This window comes from Tachypleus tridentatus, chromosome 6 (assembly GCF_004210375.1).
Source record: "Tachypleus tridentatus isolate NWPU-2018 chromosome 6, ASM421037v1, whole genome shotgun sequence".
Classification (NCBI taxonomy): domain Eukaryota; kingdom Metazoa; phylum Arthropoda; class Merostomata; order Xiphosura; family Limulidae; genus Tachypleus; species Tachypleus tridentatus.
In genome coordinates this window covers 112,597,981-112,614,764 of record NC_134830.1, presented here as the reverse complement: position 1 = coordinate 112,614,764, position 16,784 = coordinate 112,597,981, and the positions used below count along the sequence as shown (strand labels likewise).

Here is a 16,784-nt window from a genome sequence, read left to right as displayed (position 1 = left end):
AAGGTGTAAATCTTTTCAAAATTCTTTCAAAATATAGTATTTTACATTGGAAACCTTATAGTATGCTATTACAAATTAAAATAGAAATAACCATAAAAGTGCATGTTATGATGGTTACATTTTTTTAAGTACTATGATACTGAGATTTGATGTTGTGATTTCTCTATTAAAAAGCTTATTGTACATGTTTGTGTTTAAAAGCTTTTGTGGTAAGTAATAAAATTTGAGAGTTTTTGATATTTTTCTTGATTTCCACATATTCAAATACATATATATCATGATTTAATGTATCCACTAGACAGATGATAATGGAAATATTCAATCTTGATTTGTTCACATCTCATTTACAGTTTAAAAGGATATGATTTAAAGGAAAGTCTTGGTTAAATATTACATAATTTCATGAACCAGTTTAAATACTTCAGTAAACCAGGTAGGTGAGTAAATTTTGTGGTTTAGAATAGAAAGACTGTTCCATATGAGCGATCTATAGGGATCATTCTGAAACTAATTATGTTTGATTTCTCATGTGCTTGTTTCAGAATTTCTGAATATCTTCCAACCAATAATAATAATTTGAGTCATCTTTAATGTGCAGTTCAATTCAGTAATATTTTGTGGCAGGCATTCTAACATGCTGTTTTTATCAGCACATGTTACAGTATTTTCACTATTATTGACATAATCCTTGGTTGTGTTATTGACTTCTAAACATAGCTTATAGAAGAGGTTCTCTTTGAGCACTTTGAATGGATACAGTTCCTTTCCATACATACGTTGTCATGATTGCCATATCCCATGATAAATTGTTCTTTAACTTCTCTTCAAGACTTTTCTTGGCTTTCATGGTACTAAGATGCAAGGTATCATGTCATTTTTGAATGTACCTTGTAGCATCATTTACATAATATTATAGAACATGTTAAAACCCACTCGCTTGTTTTGTCAAAGCTTGAATCTAGTGCTCGAGTGCCCTTTATTTGTGAAATAAAATGTTTTCACTTCTCCATAAATCTAATGTGTAAATGCTCAAACAGTAATTCATCAAAACACATTGTTTTTATATGTATAACATGCTTGCTTTGATTGTATATGTATTCAATCACTGTTGCTTTAAGACAAATGATATGATCACTACAGATGTATTCACAAGCCTAATGTGATTTAAGTTGTTGTTTTTGGACAAATTATATATATATAAAGATATATACTAAAAGAAAAGGTTATTTGTATAATGAATTCATTAATATAACTAATTGTTTCTAAGATCTGAGGAAGATTTTGAGTTACCAAGTGTACTTCCCCCAAGATATGAAAGAGATCATCAGTGAAGCCAAGCATCTGGAGCTGCTTGGATTTTCTATACCTGAACTAACCAGAAATGTAGCTTTACAGGTAAAAAAAAAACAGTGAATTAATAATATAAAAAAGAACTTGGTTTGAACTGAGATTCCTATATTGAGAAGTACAAAATTATTATTTTTAGATAACATAAAGAGTGTTATGAGTTATTTAGTAATAGTCAATACTAATAAGTTCATAACTTTATGACTTAAATTTAATCAAAGAAATAATTGTCCATCACTACACATTTGGAAACTTACTTAAACGTGATATGTTGTACTTAAAAATGTCATTAATAAAACATGTTTACAGATTCTTGAGGGAAATTTTTGAACAGTGAGCAAGCTAATCACATTTTTCACTCCCCCCCAATTGTCTTTCATAGCTCTGCATGTGAGAATGTTCAAAATAAACAATTTCTTTTTCATTATTCTTTATCAATATTGTTTTGTGTATTGTTCCCTAACTCAAGTACACGTAGTCATTGTGCATTACAGGAAGAAAAATACTGTAAATATGTCAATAGCCTGGAAATCATGTTGAAAAAGTACAAAGATGTTTTGACAATGTTAGAAGATGCTGAGGTGAGTGTAGTTAGAAGAAAGGAAGATCTTTGAAGCTTTTATTTTTTTTCTTTTCAAAATGTGAATCACAGCAAATGTATTTAGAGTAAATATAAATTAGTACGTCAGATGAGCTGTGAATTTATTGAGGGGAAGGAAGCTATGTTTGTTTATTGATTTACATTATTTCATTGTTATATAATCTGAACATAGTAATTTGTTTATAATGTTATTGAGGTAAAGCTATAGGATGTTAATACTATTCTTCATAGATACTGTTACACAATTTCAAGAATTTCCCATAAATCTTACTTGTATCATTAAATTACTGTGTTTTAAGATTCACAATATGGTTGACTATTTACCAAACTTAAAATAATTGTAAGTAACAGTTATTTTCATTAAAGAAATTATATGTGCAGAATAAATTACATGATGAATTTTATGTATTTTTTGTAAGGATGAAGTATTATTTTATCAGTATTATTATTATCATAGAATGTAAAATTGATTTTCAGCAAAAATAATCATAGAAGTTTTAGGTTACACATTTTGTTTTGGACTTTTTTTGTAGTAATCTTCTAGTTAGTTTTTATGAAGAACTTCTGATGAAGAACAAATTATCTAGGCCAGAATATAAGAATAGTTATACATTATTGATGTGTAAATTAAGGTGTCTTCATGTTGTAGACATTTGATGTATTTTACAACAGTTTAACTTTTATTTAGGAATGTTATAGGGAACATTGAGTTTACATTATACATTTTTACCTTAATAAATTGAATGGAGTAAGTTTTCTCTCTAACAGGTGACCATATTAGAAGAACAGATTTCTAAACTAAATGCTACTCTGCAGTCTGGTTATAAACGTTTAAATTGGACCTCATTAGGGATTCAAGATTATATTGACAGATGTACACAGGTCAGTGACATCCAGCATAACCTTGGTTGGAATTTGACTGCAGGATCAAATCCCTTAGCAAAAACTATAATTACAGGTTTATTCTTGTTACTCTCAGCCGAATTACTTTAGTGAATGCATTTGAAATTGGCATGTTGAAACATGGACAGCCTATAAAAGTAGACAAGTTTATAGGATTATTTAATCTATTATGAAAAGGTAGCAGAAAGAAGGGTTTTATTGATAGTCTGTGAATCAGAGACATATTTTTCGTGGGTTGATTTCCTGATACACTCTTTTTTTTTAATCTTAAATGGAAATTTGAACTCTTTTGTGATATCTGAAATCTGAATTGTTCACTTGTTGTGTAAAACAAAATCCTTAGTTTTGTAAAGCCATTTTCTCTGTGGTTTTTGCGAGTTTAGTCAATAGAGGTCATTATCTCATGAGAAATTCTTGGAGTGATGTGTCAAATGTTATGAAATGACTGAGTTTCATAGTTCACTTTCACAATGAACCAGCAGTGTATGCAAAAGCTGTATTGTGTACTTTGTACTTGTTATGATAGTGTCTTCTCAGAATTATGTGTGTTTGTGTATGTTTGTGTTACAGCAAAGCCACATCGGGCTATCTACTGAGCCCACCGAGGGGAATTGAACCCCTAATTTTAGCATTGTAAATCCGTAGACTTACTGCTATACTAGCGGGGGGGGTTTCAGAATTACTAACAAATAATCAGTAACTTAAATGCAGGAGCTAGTCTAGTGTGTGTCTAGCAGTTGTTGTTGCAAGAGTACTTGTAGTATATCAAATACGAGTAGCAGCAGTGGCATTAGTAACAGTAGCATCAGGGAAGTATCGTTGGCACTGTATGTGACATGAGCATTTATACTTTTTGTAAGATGAACACATTCTACATGGTTGAGAGGTTAGTTCTTTTGGCTGTAAAGTGTGATTTTGGAGGTTAAGAGGTTGAGTCCATTATTAGAGTTCATTTTGTTTCATTCTAATATGAATATTGGAAACCATAATACCCCTTTGTAGCTCCCAAATTACTTGAATTTGGTTTTGTGAACTCACAGACAGGATGTGAAAACAATGTAATTCAAATTTTACATTCCAGCATAAAATCTCACTGTGTAAGTAATAAAATAACTTTTGAATAGGAGTATGTTTTCTACTGTTCAGTTAAAAATTCTTTATATTATTATAGACTGATTATTGACAATGAATTAAGTATATTTTTTGGGCAATATAATGACCTACTTTTTACTTTTTTTTACTTACCATGTTGTGGTTGAGTACTAAAGTTAATGGAAGTGGTATGTTTTGTCTACAGAGCTGTGTTGTGTGATGTCTTAACTGTAAACAAGAAGAAATCTTCAAAAGCTGTAGCACTTGAAATTTTTATAGGCAGGATTAGAGTAAATTAACCTATGAGATCTTTTTTCCCTTTTATTAGCTATATTTTTGTGTGACAGCACTACCATGTGTGAGGATCACATATACTCAATTCAATTTTATTAGCATCTCTACCAACCTCCACTCAAATTGAAATTTGTATACACAGGATTAGGGTAAAATAATGTATGAGTTCCTTGGGTATGGTCAAGCATATCAATAGAAAGGGTTTTACCTCTTGAGTCCAAAATGGTAATTAGGTCTAAAATCAGCCACATGATGATGGAACTATGAGCTAAAAGTTTGTACTTGGAGAAAAAAACAACTCAGAGCCATTCTGTGAGCTCATTCTGAGATATATCAACAGAGATTATCTTTAATTAGACCAACTATGATTTAAATAGAATATTGGTTCTATTTTTCCTGAAGAAAATTGGAAACAAAATTCACTGAACATAATAAAAACCCTCCCTTGTTTACCACACACAAAAAGGGAAGTTACCTCAATTGAACAAAACAGGCCTATTCTAAACCAACACCCAGGGGTACCAAAATACTTTTATTAAACTGTTAAGAAATCTCTAGTCTTGTGAGTTCTTTGTTCTCCATACTATATATATATAAACTACATGTACCTGATAGTGATATAATTGTGTTGAAATGTTGTACATTTACAATAATGGTTACTTCAAGCCATCTCCAATCTTTTATTTGGTTTAGCTGTTAGCAAGTAAAGTTTATCACTTCAAATATGAATTTATGTATCTTAGCTGTAATGTAATCTTAACAACATTTAACTATACAACTAAAAATCAACTGGAAAAAATCACAGACTTAAAAGTTATTGAGTTCAATGAATTTCTAAGTATTTTATTCATGATCTATTTATTTTCCTGGTTAAGTGGTCTTCAGGTTTATTTAACTGAAAAGTATTTTCTGATCTGATTAGGCTCTCTTGAAATTTGAGTCGTTGGTCAACCAGATAAAGAAAAATTTGAGAGAGATAAAGCAACGAATCCAGATGATATCTTCTGCTAATGTGCTATTGTTTAAAGGCAAGGATGAAGAAACTGACCTACCTGATTGTAAGGTAAGTTAACTTTTCTTAACATTCACTTCAGTCACTGTTATTATTTCTGCTTGTAGTAAGATTTAAAGTGTAGAAGCACAATATGTTAATGAAAAAAAAAATTAACCAAAGAATATAGTATGCATATATATATATGATGTTAAAATATGGACTCTTTTCTTAAGTCTTATTTAAAATAAATAGTCTTTAAAACAAAAATAAAACTCTTAGATGTATTTTATTTCAAGCACTTAGTATGTTCAGGTAAGTTGAACTGTAAATTAAGAATGTGTGTTACAAAATTGCATACAACTGGCCCCACAGTGGCACAGCAGTATATCTGCAGACTCACATTACTAGGTATTGGGTTTTTATATCTGAGGTGGGCAGTTTACAGAAAGCTCATTGTGTAGCTTTTTGTGTAACTTTCAAAAAATAAACAAACAAGCAAATACATTAAAAATCATACATGATTTTATTTGGATGACAAATTATCTCAGTAATATTATTATACAAAGCTTATTGAAAACAATTAGCTGGTTTTAATGTTTGATTGTTTTTAAATGTTTGTTGAAAACATCTTTATTATGAATGTTCACAACAAAAATCAATTCCCAAGTTTTTTCTTTTCTTTATTGTGGAAGGGTCATCTTCAAACTGTTGGTTAACATGAATATCTATGTTTATGCATCATCAGATACTTTTCATTTGTGTATGAGAAGAGCAAAAATATTTAATTTATAGAAGTAACAACAGAAAATAATATGGCAAGTATGGAATTTTTAATTAGTATACATTAAAAATTAAAAGGAAACTTTATTGTAGAAACATAACTCACTAGTGTAATTCACACAAGAGAATGTTATCTGTATTCTTTGTACCTTTTTAAATTTTAAAGCATAAAAGTTTAACTGATCCATAAATGATTTCAGCTAACCTGAACTCTTGTATTGAGCAAAATATCTTGTCAGTGATGAATACTGCAGACATGGTGGGGTTGAAATACTAAAAGCAATTCTTCTTTTTGGAAAACACTAAGAGGCTAAATCAAGAATATAGTATTTAAAAATACAAAATACTGTTTTATGACAAACATAATTGATTATTGTCATGCTTCTTGCAAGGTAAAGATATTTCTATCCAAGCAGTTGATGCTTGTATATGTGCCTTGTTCATTGTTTGAGAATGCTGTTTAAAGTACTATCAAGTATGAGATTAAAATAAATGGTCTTTGTGTAATAAACTTCTGCACTCTTATTTAGTCAGAAATTATTTAAAAAACAACATCTATATGTAACATACACAGTTTTTTTCTTTTAATATTCTAGGAATTTTTTGAAAAGATTGAAACTGAAACATTTAAAATACTGAAGTACCTTGAGCAAAGATACAAAACTTTGGAGCCGTTAGTAATCAAGATGGAGAGCCTGGTATGCCAGACGAACACTGGTAGGGCTCCCCAATTGAGACAGTTTTATGCTTTCGTGGAGAGAAATATCTTTAATGCATTGATAGAGGTAAAAAAAAACACATCAGAATTGTGAGTTCCATAAACTTACTTAACTCTAAGTTCGTATTTTTTCATCCACAAACTGACTGACTAATAGTAACGGTAAAAGATTTGGTAAACAATAGATTTATATTTGTTCATAAGAAAACTCAAATTCTTTCTTTTTTTTTTAATGTTCTTTACTTTACCAGTTTTGTAATCTCACAGACAGTGTTTCTACTAGGCTACATAACAGTCAGTTAAATGCGTTACACTTAATTATTCTAGCCATACCATTCTCAGTAATTGTGAGAAGTCTCAACATATTGATGGCCTTAATGACCCTAACAGTTGATAGGCCTAAAGTCCAAATAACCAACTACAGTTGCAAAGTAGTCTAATGGTTCAATAGGGTTGATGTTCAAAAATACCCCTTCCCCCCAATTAAAAAGAAAACTGGTGGTGCACATCTGTAAATTGCCCTGATACTTATGCATATGAAAAAATTCATTCTGCTCATAAATTGAAAAAATTAGAGTATACACCTTACAGTATAAAATTTTGTTCTGAAATACCTTAAATTCCAATCTTTGGAGATGTCCACAGTATGCTTACAAATGTGTCTTAAATAAATGTAGATAGCTTTGAAGAAATTTTATAATTTTCCTATACTGAAAATGTACTTCCAACTGGTGCTTGCCTTTTCTCACAAGATTAATTATTCCCATTTATTGCTGCTTTCTATATGCAAACATTTTTATTACATTATAAACATATAAAACAAACCTTCTGCAACCCTCAATGGAATCAGATTTATTCCAAAATGTCTTTCGTGCTAATCATCATGTGTTTCTTCTCTACCAGTAGGAGAGCATTGTACACTCATGTGATGCATATGACTCTTTCTATAAAACTATAAATTATCACTTCTCATTTGGCTGAGCTTACAATCTTTCTTTTTTGTTTAAATTAGTGTTTTAAGTTGCATTAATTTTCAAAGTGGTTTAATTTAATATACATAGATTTTTTTAAGTAATCAGGTTTAATTACCCTTATTCTAATTGCATTTATTTCATGCTTTAAATGCTTTTCTTGACTGATATGACAAAAATTTCAAAGGTAATATCACCACATTCAATAGGATCTTTACCACAGGGTTCAGGTTATGGGAACCCATCAGGAGGTTTGTTAACATTATATGGGTAAGTCTTAATCTTCAGACATTGCCCCACTTCTTCTTGATTGTGTTGAATCTGGGCAGGCTAACAAGGACTTTGATTGCCTCTTTCCACTTCTTTGAATTTGCCATATATTCCCATACCCTTTAAGAGGATTATATTTTCCTTTCATGGTTTTCAGGACTTTATTTCTCAGGTATGTGATGTTTTATCTCATGCGTCAACGTCATTCAATACTGCTGAACAATTTGCCTCTCCATTGGGTGATGGTGCTAGTATGCCTTATGCCCCATAGGATATTGATTGTTCTGCCTTCACTTATTATATCTGGCCCAACAACTTTTGGTTTTACTTTTTTAGGGGGGCTGCCCTAAATCTCCCATTAGTCTCATCCATGCCTAATTTTCCTGCCTTTGTTTTACCTTCATGGCTTTTTTGCAGTACTTTCACAATCTTTTTCCTGTCTGAGGCTCTTTACAGAAAGTTTGAGAAATTTATTTGGTACAACTTTTCCCTCCTTACCTTCATGTTGGCTCATTTGTCCTTTTCAGCTTTGATTTTATGAATGTGGGGTATCTGTTGTTGAGATCTCTAAGGTTATGACACTGTTTTATCTCAAACCTGTTTACCTGCTTTTTCTCTCATGACTTTGTACATGGCTCTGTTTGTAAAATGTTTCATCTTTGATATGGCCCTGGAGTCCATGGAGTTTCAGATAGCATCTTTCCAGCAACAACCTACCCTTTCCAACTTGGTAGCTTGTTTACCTTAGTCAAAGCTGAGTGTAACACCATTTCCAGTTTCCCATCATTCCTGGCCACTACCTGTCCCTTCTTCTCACTGTGCCACAGCTAATTGTTTTTCTTCACAATGCATGATACACCATCATCAGTTCTCGTGGCAACCTTGTAGGTTCAGGCCCACTGGGAGTATGACTTGCAGCATTTGTTCATTAGTGACATCCTATCATTACTGATATTTTGGCCATTCAGGCTTTATAAGATGGCCTTGAAATTCCATTTCTTGCCCCATCTCTCTTGTTTCAGGTACCTGTTTCCTTCTCTTCTCCTTGGGATCCCATGACTTGCTAGTGCATATCAGAGACAGTACAGGACTTCCTTGCCCAACAAGCTATGAAACACATTCTGCATCATTTACTGGAATCTTACTCCCATCTGTTTGTGGTGCCCAAATGTACTGGGTACTGGACACATATTGATCTGTCTCACTTCAATCAATTTGTTCACCTCTCACATTTCACCATTGAGCCATACCTCACTCTTTTTTGAGCATTTTCACTGGGTCTATGGAAGACCAAGATGGGCATCTCCACTGCTTATCTGCTATTTTCCTCTTGGAACAGTCTTGTCCTTATCTTTGGTTCATCCATTGAGGGGTGGTGTACCAATTTTGTGCTCTGCCTTTTGGGCTGGCTTTTGCTCCTTATTTATTCTGTTGGTTGGTGAGAGCTTTTCATCTTCATCTTGATGCTCTGGGGCTACATTTCTATTTTTACATGGATGACTGGTTACTTCTCGCTCATCCCAAATAGGAGTTGATCAATCATACTTGTCAGCTCTTCCTTGAAGTGGCTAGGGTAGGCTGGTTGATCAAATTGGAGAAGTTCTTCCTGTATCCTACCAATAACTTATACATTTGAGTGTTTTTCAACACTCACCTCAGTTGAGCCCATCCTTCTCCTCTGTGACTCTGTTCTATAGAATTGTCAATTCACCATTCCCTTTCTGCTCTCTCACTTTCTGTACGGCTCAACATGGCCATGTAGTTAAGGCACTTGACTCATAATCCGAGGGTCACAGGTGTGAATCCTCATCACACCAAGCATGTTTGTCCTTTCAGCCACGAGGGCATTGTAATATGATGGTCAATCCCACTATTTGTTGGTAAAAGAGTAGCCCAAGAGTTGGCAGTGATGACTAGCTGCTTTCCCTCTAGTCTTACACTGCTAAATTACGGACAGCTAGTACAGATAGCCCTCGTGTAGCTTTGTGCAAAATTCAGAACAAACCAAACCACTTTCTGTACATGAGGTTTTGTCACTTTTGGAGATGTAACCTTCTGTAATATCACTTATCCCCCTTGGCCATGCACAAATGCACTCCCTTCAGTGAACTCTGCACATTAAATGGAATCCTGCAATGAAGCAAACAGACAGGAGAATAAACATATAGGAAATTGTGTGACCAATGCTGTCTGAAGGTTGAAGGAACCAATCCATTGGGTAGTTTCCCTTATCCATGCCATTTTTTGCTGGGTCTTTCTGACCATTCCTTACTGGCCTGCTCAGCCATCGTTTTCTTGTTTACTCCAATTACAATTATTCCCTCCTGTACCACTTCCCTTATTACCCGACCTCCTTCATCAGGAACAGTCACCAGTTGTGTGTTCTGCATTACACATTTTCTGTCTTCCTGCCTGGCTTTTCTCCTGTTCATGCCAAGGAGTTCTGGTATTTCCCATTGTGTAGTTTTTCATTTGGTTAATCTACCTATCCATTCTCTGTGGAAGTGTGTTAATGAAAGTGGAAGGTTTTTTGCACATGAGCCCATGCTGGGGGATTTCTTGCTACTTGTTCTACTGTTTCTGGTGTCTTCAAGTTTCTCACATGGCTTTTTGACCAGGGGTCTTCAGTCTTCTCGGTTTCAGGTTATTGGGCATTTTATCCCATACCTTTTGTCTTTCCCATTACCACAGGGTTTTTCTCTCACCTATCCTTACCATGTTAATCCATTTTTTCCAGATTCATCAACCCCCTTGGCAACCTGCTCTTCTGGATTGGGACATTAATGTGGTTCTACATTCTCTTTTTGGCCCATGGGCATCAGCTGTCTGTTTTTTTTCACCGTTGAAATTACACACACAACCATCTTACATATTTTCTCCTTTATTCAGATCATTTTGTCTTTCTCAAAATCTTAAAAGCTTGTGAGTGTAATTTCTGCTTTAGACATTTTTCCCTTCTGTCTATTTCTCATCTCTACCTCTGTCCCCTTCTAGATAGACTTCTATATCCTGTGTATGGCCTTTGTTGTTATATTTCATGCAAAACTTCCTTCTGTAGTTCACACTCCTGTTTCTATCGTGTGGCAGTCTTCTGTATTCAGAGATCTCTCCCTCTTTCAGTTGGCTTATTCCTCCTTGTTCCCTTTTGACTATACTTTGTTCTGTGTTACTTCTCATCAAATTTGGCACCTCGTCTTTTCCTTCAGTTCTTGTCTTAGTCAGCCTTTAGAGGAAATTCTACAATTAGACATAGGAGATCAATTCTAACATGTTCATCTCCCATTTCTTACATCATATCACGATTTCAGCTTCTTTGCATTTTCATCTTCTGCCTGTGGCTGTACACCAGACTTCTGTGTGACTCTGACACAGAATAAATCTTTATTAATACTTTATTTTCTTTGAGGGGCCCATTCTTCATACATTCATTACATGGATCCCACTCATTGGCCAGTGTTTCCTGACCAAGTATTCTTTAATTCTAAATCCCCACTGTATGCTATGTCAACTAGCTCTTTCATTTTCATGGATTGGCATACTTACCTTTGAGATGGGTTATTTCACAAGATCACTTGTATGTGAATAACCTCATGATACTTGCTTCAAAACATGACCTGTCCCAGACTGTACCACCCATAACTAAAGCAGAAGGGGATAGCTGCCCATCTCTTCCATGCCTTGATTCAATAATTTTATAATGTCTGCTTTTTAAAATATTGTTTCATGATCATCCTTTGCATTTTCTTGGATGTAGACATTCTTCTGGACTCTCCATTTCATTTTCAACCCCCCTTTTCTTCTAGTGGAGTATGGAAGTCCTTACCAGTTACCAATTTTAATCTACCAGTGTGGTCAACTATGAGGCATCCTGCTGTATGGGTTCTACGTAGATGGCTATAACTGCTCAGTTCAAGGTAGAACAGTAGTGCTGTGCTGGTATAAATGACATAATGTCCTCTGATTTGCAATTAATCGTACAACAGAATGAGATGTCAAAATGTAGTTCACCCCTTAAATTTGGAACTCTCATTCTATTGTTTCGTGGATGTCAGTACCACATGAGCTAGATTTGGATTTTGAGTGAATCAGTCAACATAAGTCCTCATACAGGTTTTGAGTTGTCTAGCTTCCTTCCTTGATTACTCCTTCTATGTTCTATTTTTCTCTGGTTGGGATCACCTTCCTACCACATTGTCTTCCATTCATATGCTCTCCTCTCATTTTCCCCTCTGATTGTTTACACATTATACAAATGGACAGAGGGCATACTTGGATGAGAAATAACATGGCTCTCATTTTCAGATCTGTAGATCTGACTATTTCATCTACAGAGATATTCTTTGGATACTTGCAGGAGGTATGTCAGTTCTTCCCTTGTACAAGTCCCTCCTCTTAATCAATTTGGGATTCTAGATAATTTTGTCAAAGGGGGGAAGTTATAATTTTCTTATACTGAAAATTTATTTCCAGTAGATATTTCTCTCCACTCACATTTCCATCCCTTCCTCCCCACTTACTTCTTGGAATAAGGGAATCTACATATGTCATGTGAATGTACTATATCTGCACAAAAGACGTGAATTATTTGATTCCAACTGGGGGGAACAAAAGGCTTGTGGCATCTGTAATAAAAAGGTTTGCATATAGAGGACAACAGTGAATAGAAATAGCTAACCTTTTGAGTAGAGGGAAGTACCAATCAGAAATACATTTTCGTTATAGGAAAAGTATAATGATTCATTAAAGTTATCTATCTATATTTTTGACACATTTGTAAGTATATTATGGATATCTCTAAATAATTTAGTTGTTTGGGACAAATTTTTGTAATTATTATTAGTAAAGAAACATTTTTATAACACAGATATATCTACATTTACAAACAATTTTTCTTTCAAAACAGTGTTTCTTTACTAATAATAATCGAAACTGACATTAAAAAATGTTCATACAGAATTCTGCAATGAAAGTTCATTGATAAGAATGAGTGTTGGTCATAGAAACTTGTACATACTAGTGAACATGAATGGCTTCACAGAAATCGAAATGATGAAGGTCAGAAGTAAAGGCTCAAACATCACAGAACTGAGGAAAGTAAAGACATTTTCACAAAGTAGTAATGCATGAAACATTTGTGAAATCTACAACTGTAGTGGTTTTTCCCAATTTTGTAATGATAGAGTTTCACCAAATATCAATGGTTTCAATGTTAATTAGCTAAAACATTACTTGAGTTTATCTAGGAAAGAGAGAGAACAGAACTCAAGAGTGAAATATTACTTGAATATTTTTACTAGCATAAAATAACACTGTAGATCTGTAAAAATCAATTAAAATAATGCATATTTAGGAATTGCTTTGATTATGATACTTTTAGTATTAGATTTAATATAGCTGGACTATTTTCACCTGAGTGATTATATTTTTATATTTATTTGATATGCAAACAAACCACAGTTAATTTACTTTAATTCACTTACACACTTTTTAATAAGTGATGAAATATATAAAAACAAAATAAAAGCGATCTAACATAAGAATGTGCTCACCTAAATTTTTCAAAAATGCTTGAAATTTAGTAAAACCTGTATATGAAATAAGAAGCAAGTGGAGTTGTCATGGAATGTGTACTCCATGATTTTATATTTCCAGATGTGTATAAAGAATTTGGAGATGTTCAACAAGGCTCTACAAGGAAACAAACAACTCTTTCAGGTGAAGACCATCCTTGCAGCACCTGACGTTTCACTCCACCCAACATCAGGAGAGGTCTACAAGATGATAATGCAGTATGGTCTGAACATAGTGGAAGGGTTAGTTTGAAACACATTTCTTGTAATAAATTTTGTTTTGATTTTGGGGTAAAAAACACATTTATATGCAGAATTATTTTTTTCAAGTGCACTTGTTAACTGAAGTTAAAATTCAAAAACATCTAAAAGCTAGAAGGAGTAAAAATTATTGATATTAACATTTTGGTTTACATTATATCTTTAGCCTAAGGACTCAAATGAAAACAGAAGAGGGTCATTACCTGTCAAATCATCCAGGGGGCAGCAGGTGACCCCCACAGAATGCCTTGAAAAGATTCACATGTGCTTATCTACCCATATAATGAAGAATTGCCAAAGATTAGATCAGTATCTCTAACAGTTTCTGATTTACAGCCCTGTAAAATTTAGTTAATATTTTTTTTATTTTTGGCAAATTCATTTTCAGGTAACTTTGGCTGCTTAAAGCTGCAAGAGTAATGGTTGTAGAAGGCTGAAATTTGCTACACTGACTGAATTAATCTCACAGAATTCAAAAATGATCTCAAACCAAGTTTATCTCTCTTAGGATTTACATAGTGAGGCTGTAAAATCACTTGAAAACCCAAAATCGTAAAAAAAACATTGGTGTATTTAATGAGCCATAGCTCTAAGGCTTAATATGATACAAAGCTGAATTTTGTTTTCAAATTTCCTATAACATATCAGTTGATAAATCAGCAGTTGTTGTAATTAAAAGTCTGTTAGATCTCCTGTAAAAAAATTTAGCTGCATGCACTTTTTTATGATGTAGCTAAAAATAGCCCCACTTCAGGCCATAGTTTGACCATGTCACCAGTTATTCAGCCTTTTCAGGTTTTTACCATATATTTTTACATCTCTGAATATGATATGCAAAAAAAATCATGATGGTGTTCAACCTATTTTTTGAGTTACAATTTTTTAAAGTATCCTCTGATCATACGTTTTTTATTTTAAAAAAATTCAGTTCGGGTGTGTTACTGTGTGCAAATATATCCATACAATTTTGAAAAATACCTGTCAGAATTTTATGAATCCCACTGAAATATTCTAACCAACCTTTCACAGTGTTAAATAATGAAGTTGTAAGAAACAAGAAAGAATTCATTTTATTGGCAAGTTTATTGGCATAACTAGTTAGATCACATGGCAATGTAAATATATTGTGTATGCATTACAGTTATGCAGATATAGCTGGGTTTAAGATTCATAATATAATAAATACAAAGGTAAATCGGACACAAAAAGCACAGTGCTACAACAGGGGATAATTGAGAAAGATTATAGTCACACCAAACTGCAATAATCGTGACAATGAAATGTTTTAAAAACTGCTTTGGTGATAAATTAGCCTTAACAACATCAAAAAAACATTGCTTTCAGATAGCTTGAATACATTTCTGAAATTCAAGTTTGATTATGTTAAGATCACTTTGACTTAGAACACAGTGGTAAGCACTACTGCCTTGCACGGTAGGTGCACTTATCAGACAAAGAATATGTTGGAAAGGAATCCAGCTTTCATCTGTACATGACCTTGCAGACTATGAGAACAGTTTGTTTCTTGATTTCTTCATAAATGATGCCAACACATTGGAATGTTTATCTGATCTATCTTTTATGTTTTTCACATACCATTCATGATCGTATATGCACACCACATATTTCCCTGGCTACTTATTGTCATTGCTATCATTAGACCCTATTTGAGCTGCTGCAGCATCACTTTCACTGCTACTACCAACAGTTACAACTGTGTACACATCATCATCTGATAGCCTTCTCATATACAATTTGTTGGTAGAGTGGGGAATAAAGCTATGATGTGACCTAATACCTGACACAGTTTTGCATTTTTCATAGTGCTCAAGTAGATCAAACTTTACACAATTCTGCAGGACTGATTCCTGATTGACACAAGAAAAAACTGAATGCCCTGAATGTGGTCCTTTGCCCAATGGTACATATCAGAGACACTTAAAATGGATGTTATTTTCATAACCTTGATTTTTTTTGAAGATCATGTTCAGAGATGTAAGAATATATGGTAAATACTGGTTATAATATTTCAATGGGATTCATAAATTATTTCAAACTTTTATGGATATATTTGCACACAGTAACACACCTGAATTGAAGTTGTTTTTTTTTCAAGTAAACAACGTATGATCAGAGGATACTTTAAAAAATTGTAACTCAAAAAATAGGTTGAACACCATCCTGATTTTTTTTGCAGATCATATTCAGAGATGTAAGAATATATGGTAAAAACCTGAAAAGGCTGAATAACTGGTGACATGGTCAAACTGTGGCCTGAAGTAGGGCTATATTTAGCTACATCATAAAAAAGTGCATGCAGCTAAATTTTTTTACAGGAGATCTAACAGACTTTTAATTACAACAATTGTTGATTTATCAACTGATATGTTACAGGAAATTTGAAAACAAAATTCAGCTTTGTATCATATTAAGCCTTAGAGCTATGGCTCATTAAATAAACCAATGTTTTTTTTACGATTTTGGGTTTTCAAGTGATTTTACAGCCTCACTATGTAAATCCTAAGAGAGATAAACTTGGTTTGAGATCATTTTTGAATTCTGTGAGATTAATTCAGTCAGTGTAGCAAATTTCAGCCTTCTACAACCATTACTGTTGCAGCTTTAAGCAGCCAAAGTTGCCTGAAAATGAATTTGCCAAAAATAAAAAAATATTAACTAAATTTTACAGGGCTGTAAATCAGAAACTCTTAGAGATATTGATCTAATCTTTGGCAATTCTTCATTATATGGGTAGATGAACACATGTGAATTTTTTCAAGGCATTCTGAAGGGGTCACCTGGAAAATTGTCCAAAATCTTCAGTGATGTCAAGAAACCCACTTGTTGAGAAATTTATATGCAAAAACGGCTCGTTTGGGTTGAGAAAATATTTTACATAGAAGAGCGAACAACGTTTCGACCTTCTTCGGTCATCGTCATGTTCACAAAGAAAGAGGTAACTAACCGGAAGCTGACCACATGT

General features: G+C 33.3%; 1 protein-coding gene across 9 annotated transcripts in view; it reads left to right on the top strand.

Annotated features, from left to right (window-relative positions):
* Positions 1–16,784, top strand: part of Dhc98D (Dynein heavy chain at 89D) — a 157,299-nt gene that overhangs the window by 24,075 nt on the left and 116,440 nt on the right. For 8 of the 9 annotated variants that reach the window (XR_013029508.1, XR_013029509.1, XR_013029510.1 and 5 more), the window contains 6 exons: positions 1,268–1,395; positions 1,842–1,928; positions 2,717–2,830; positions 5,160–5,300; positions 6,608–6,796; positions 13,623–13,783. Coding sequence is in view for 6 of the 9 variants with exons in the window: in XM_076507016.1 (XP_076363131.1) it covers positions 1,268–1,395; positions 1,842–1,928; positions 2,717–2,830; positions 5,160–5,300; positions 6,608–6,796; positions 13,623–13,783 (820 nt within the window). In the remaining 3 variants the exon portion in view is untranslated. The remainder of the gene's footprint in view (positions 1–1,267; positions 1,396–1,841; positions 1,929–2,716; positions 2,831–5,159; positions 5,301–6,607; positions 6,797–13,622; positions 13,784–16,784) is intronic. The other variant, XM_076507017.1, reaches the window with a different exon arrangement.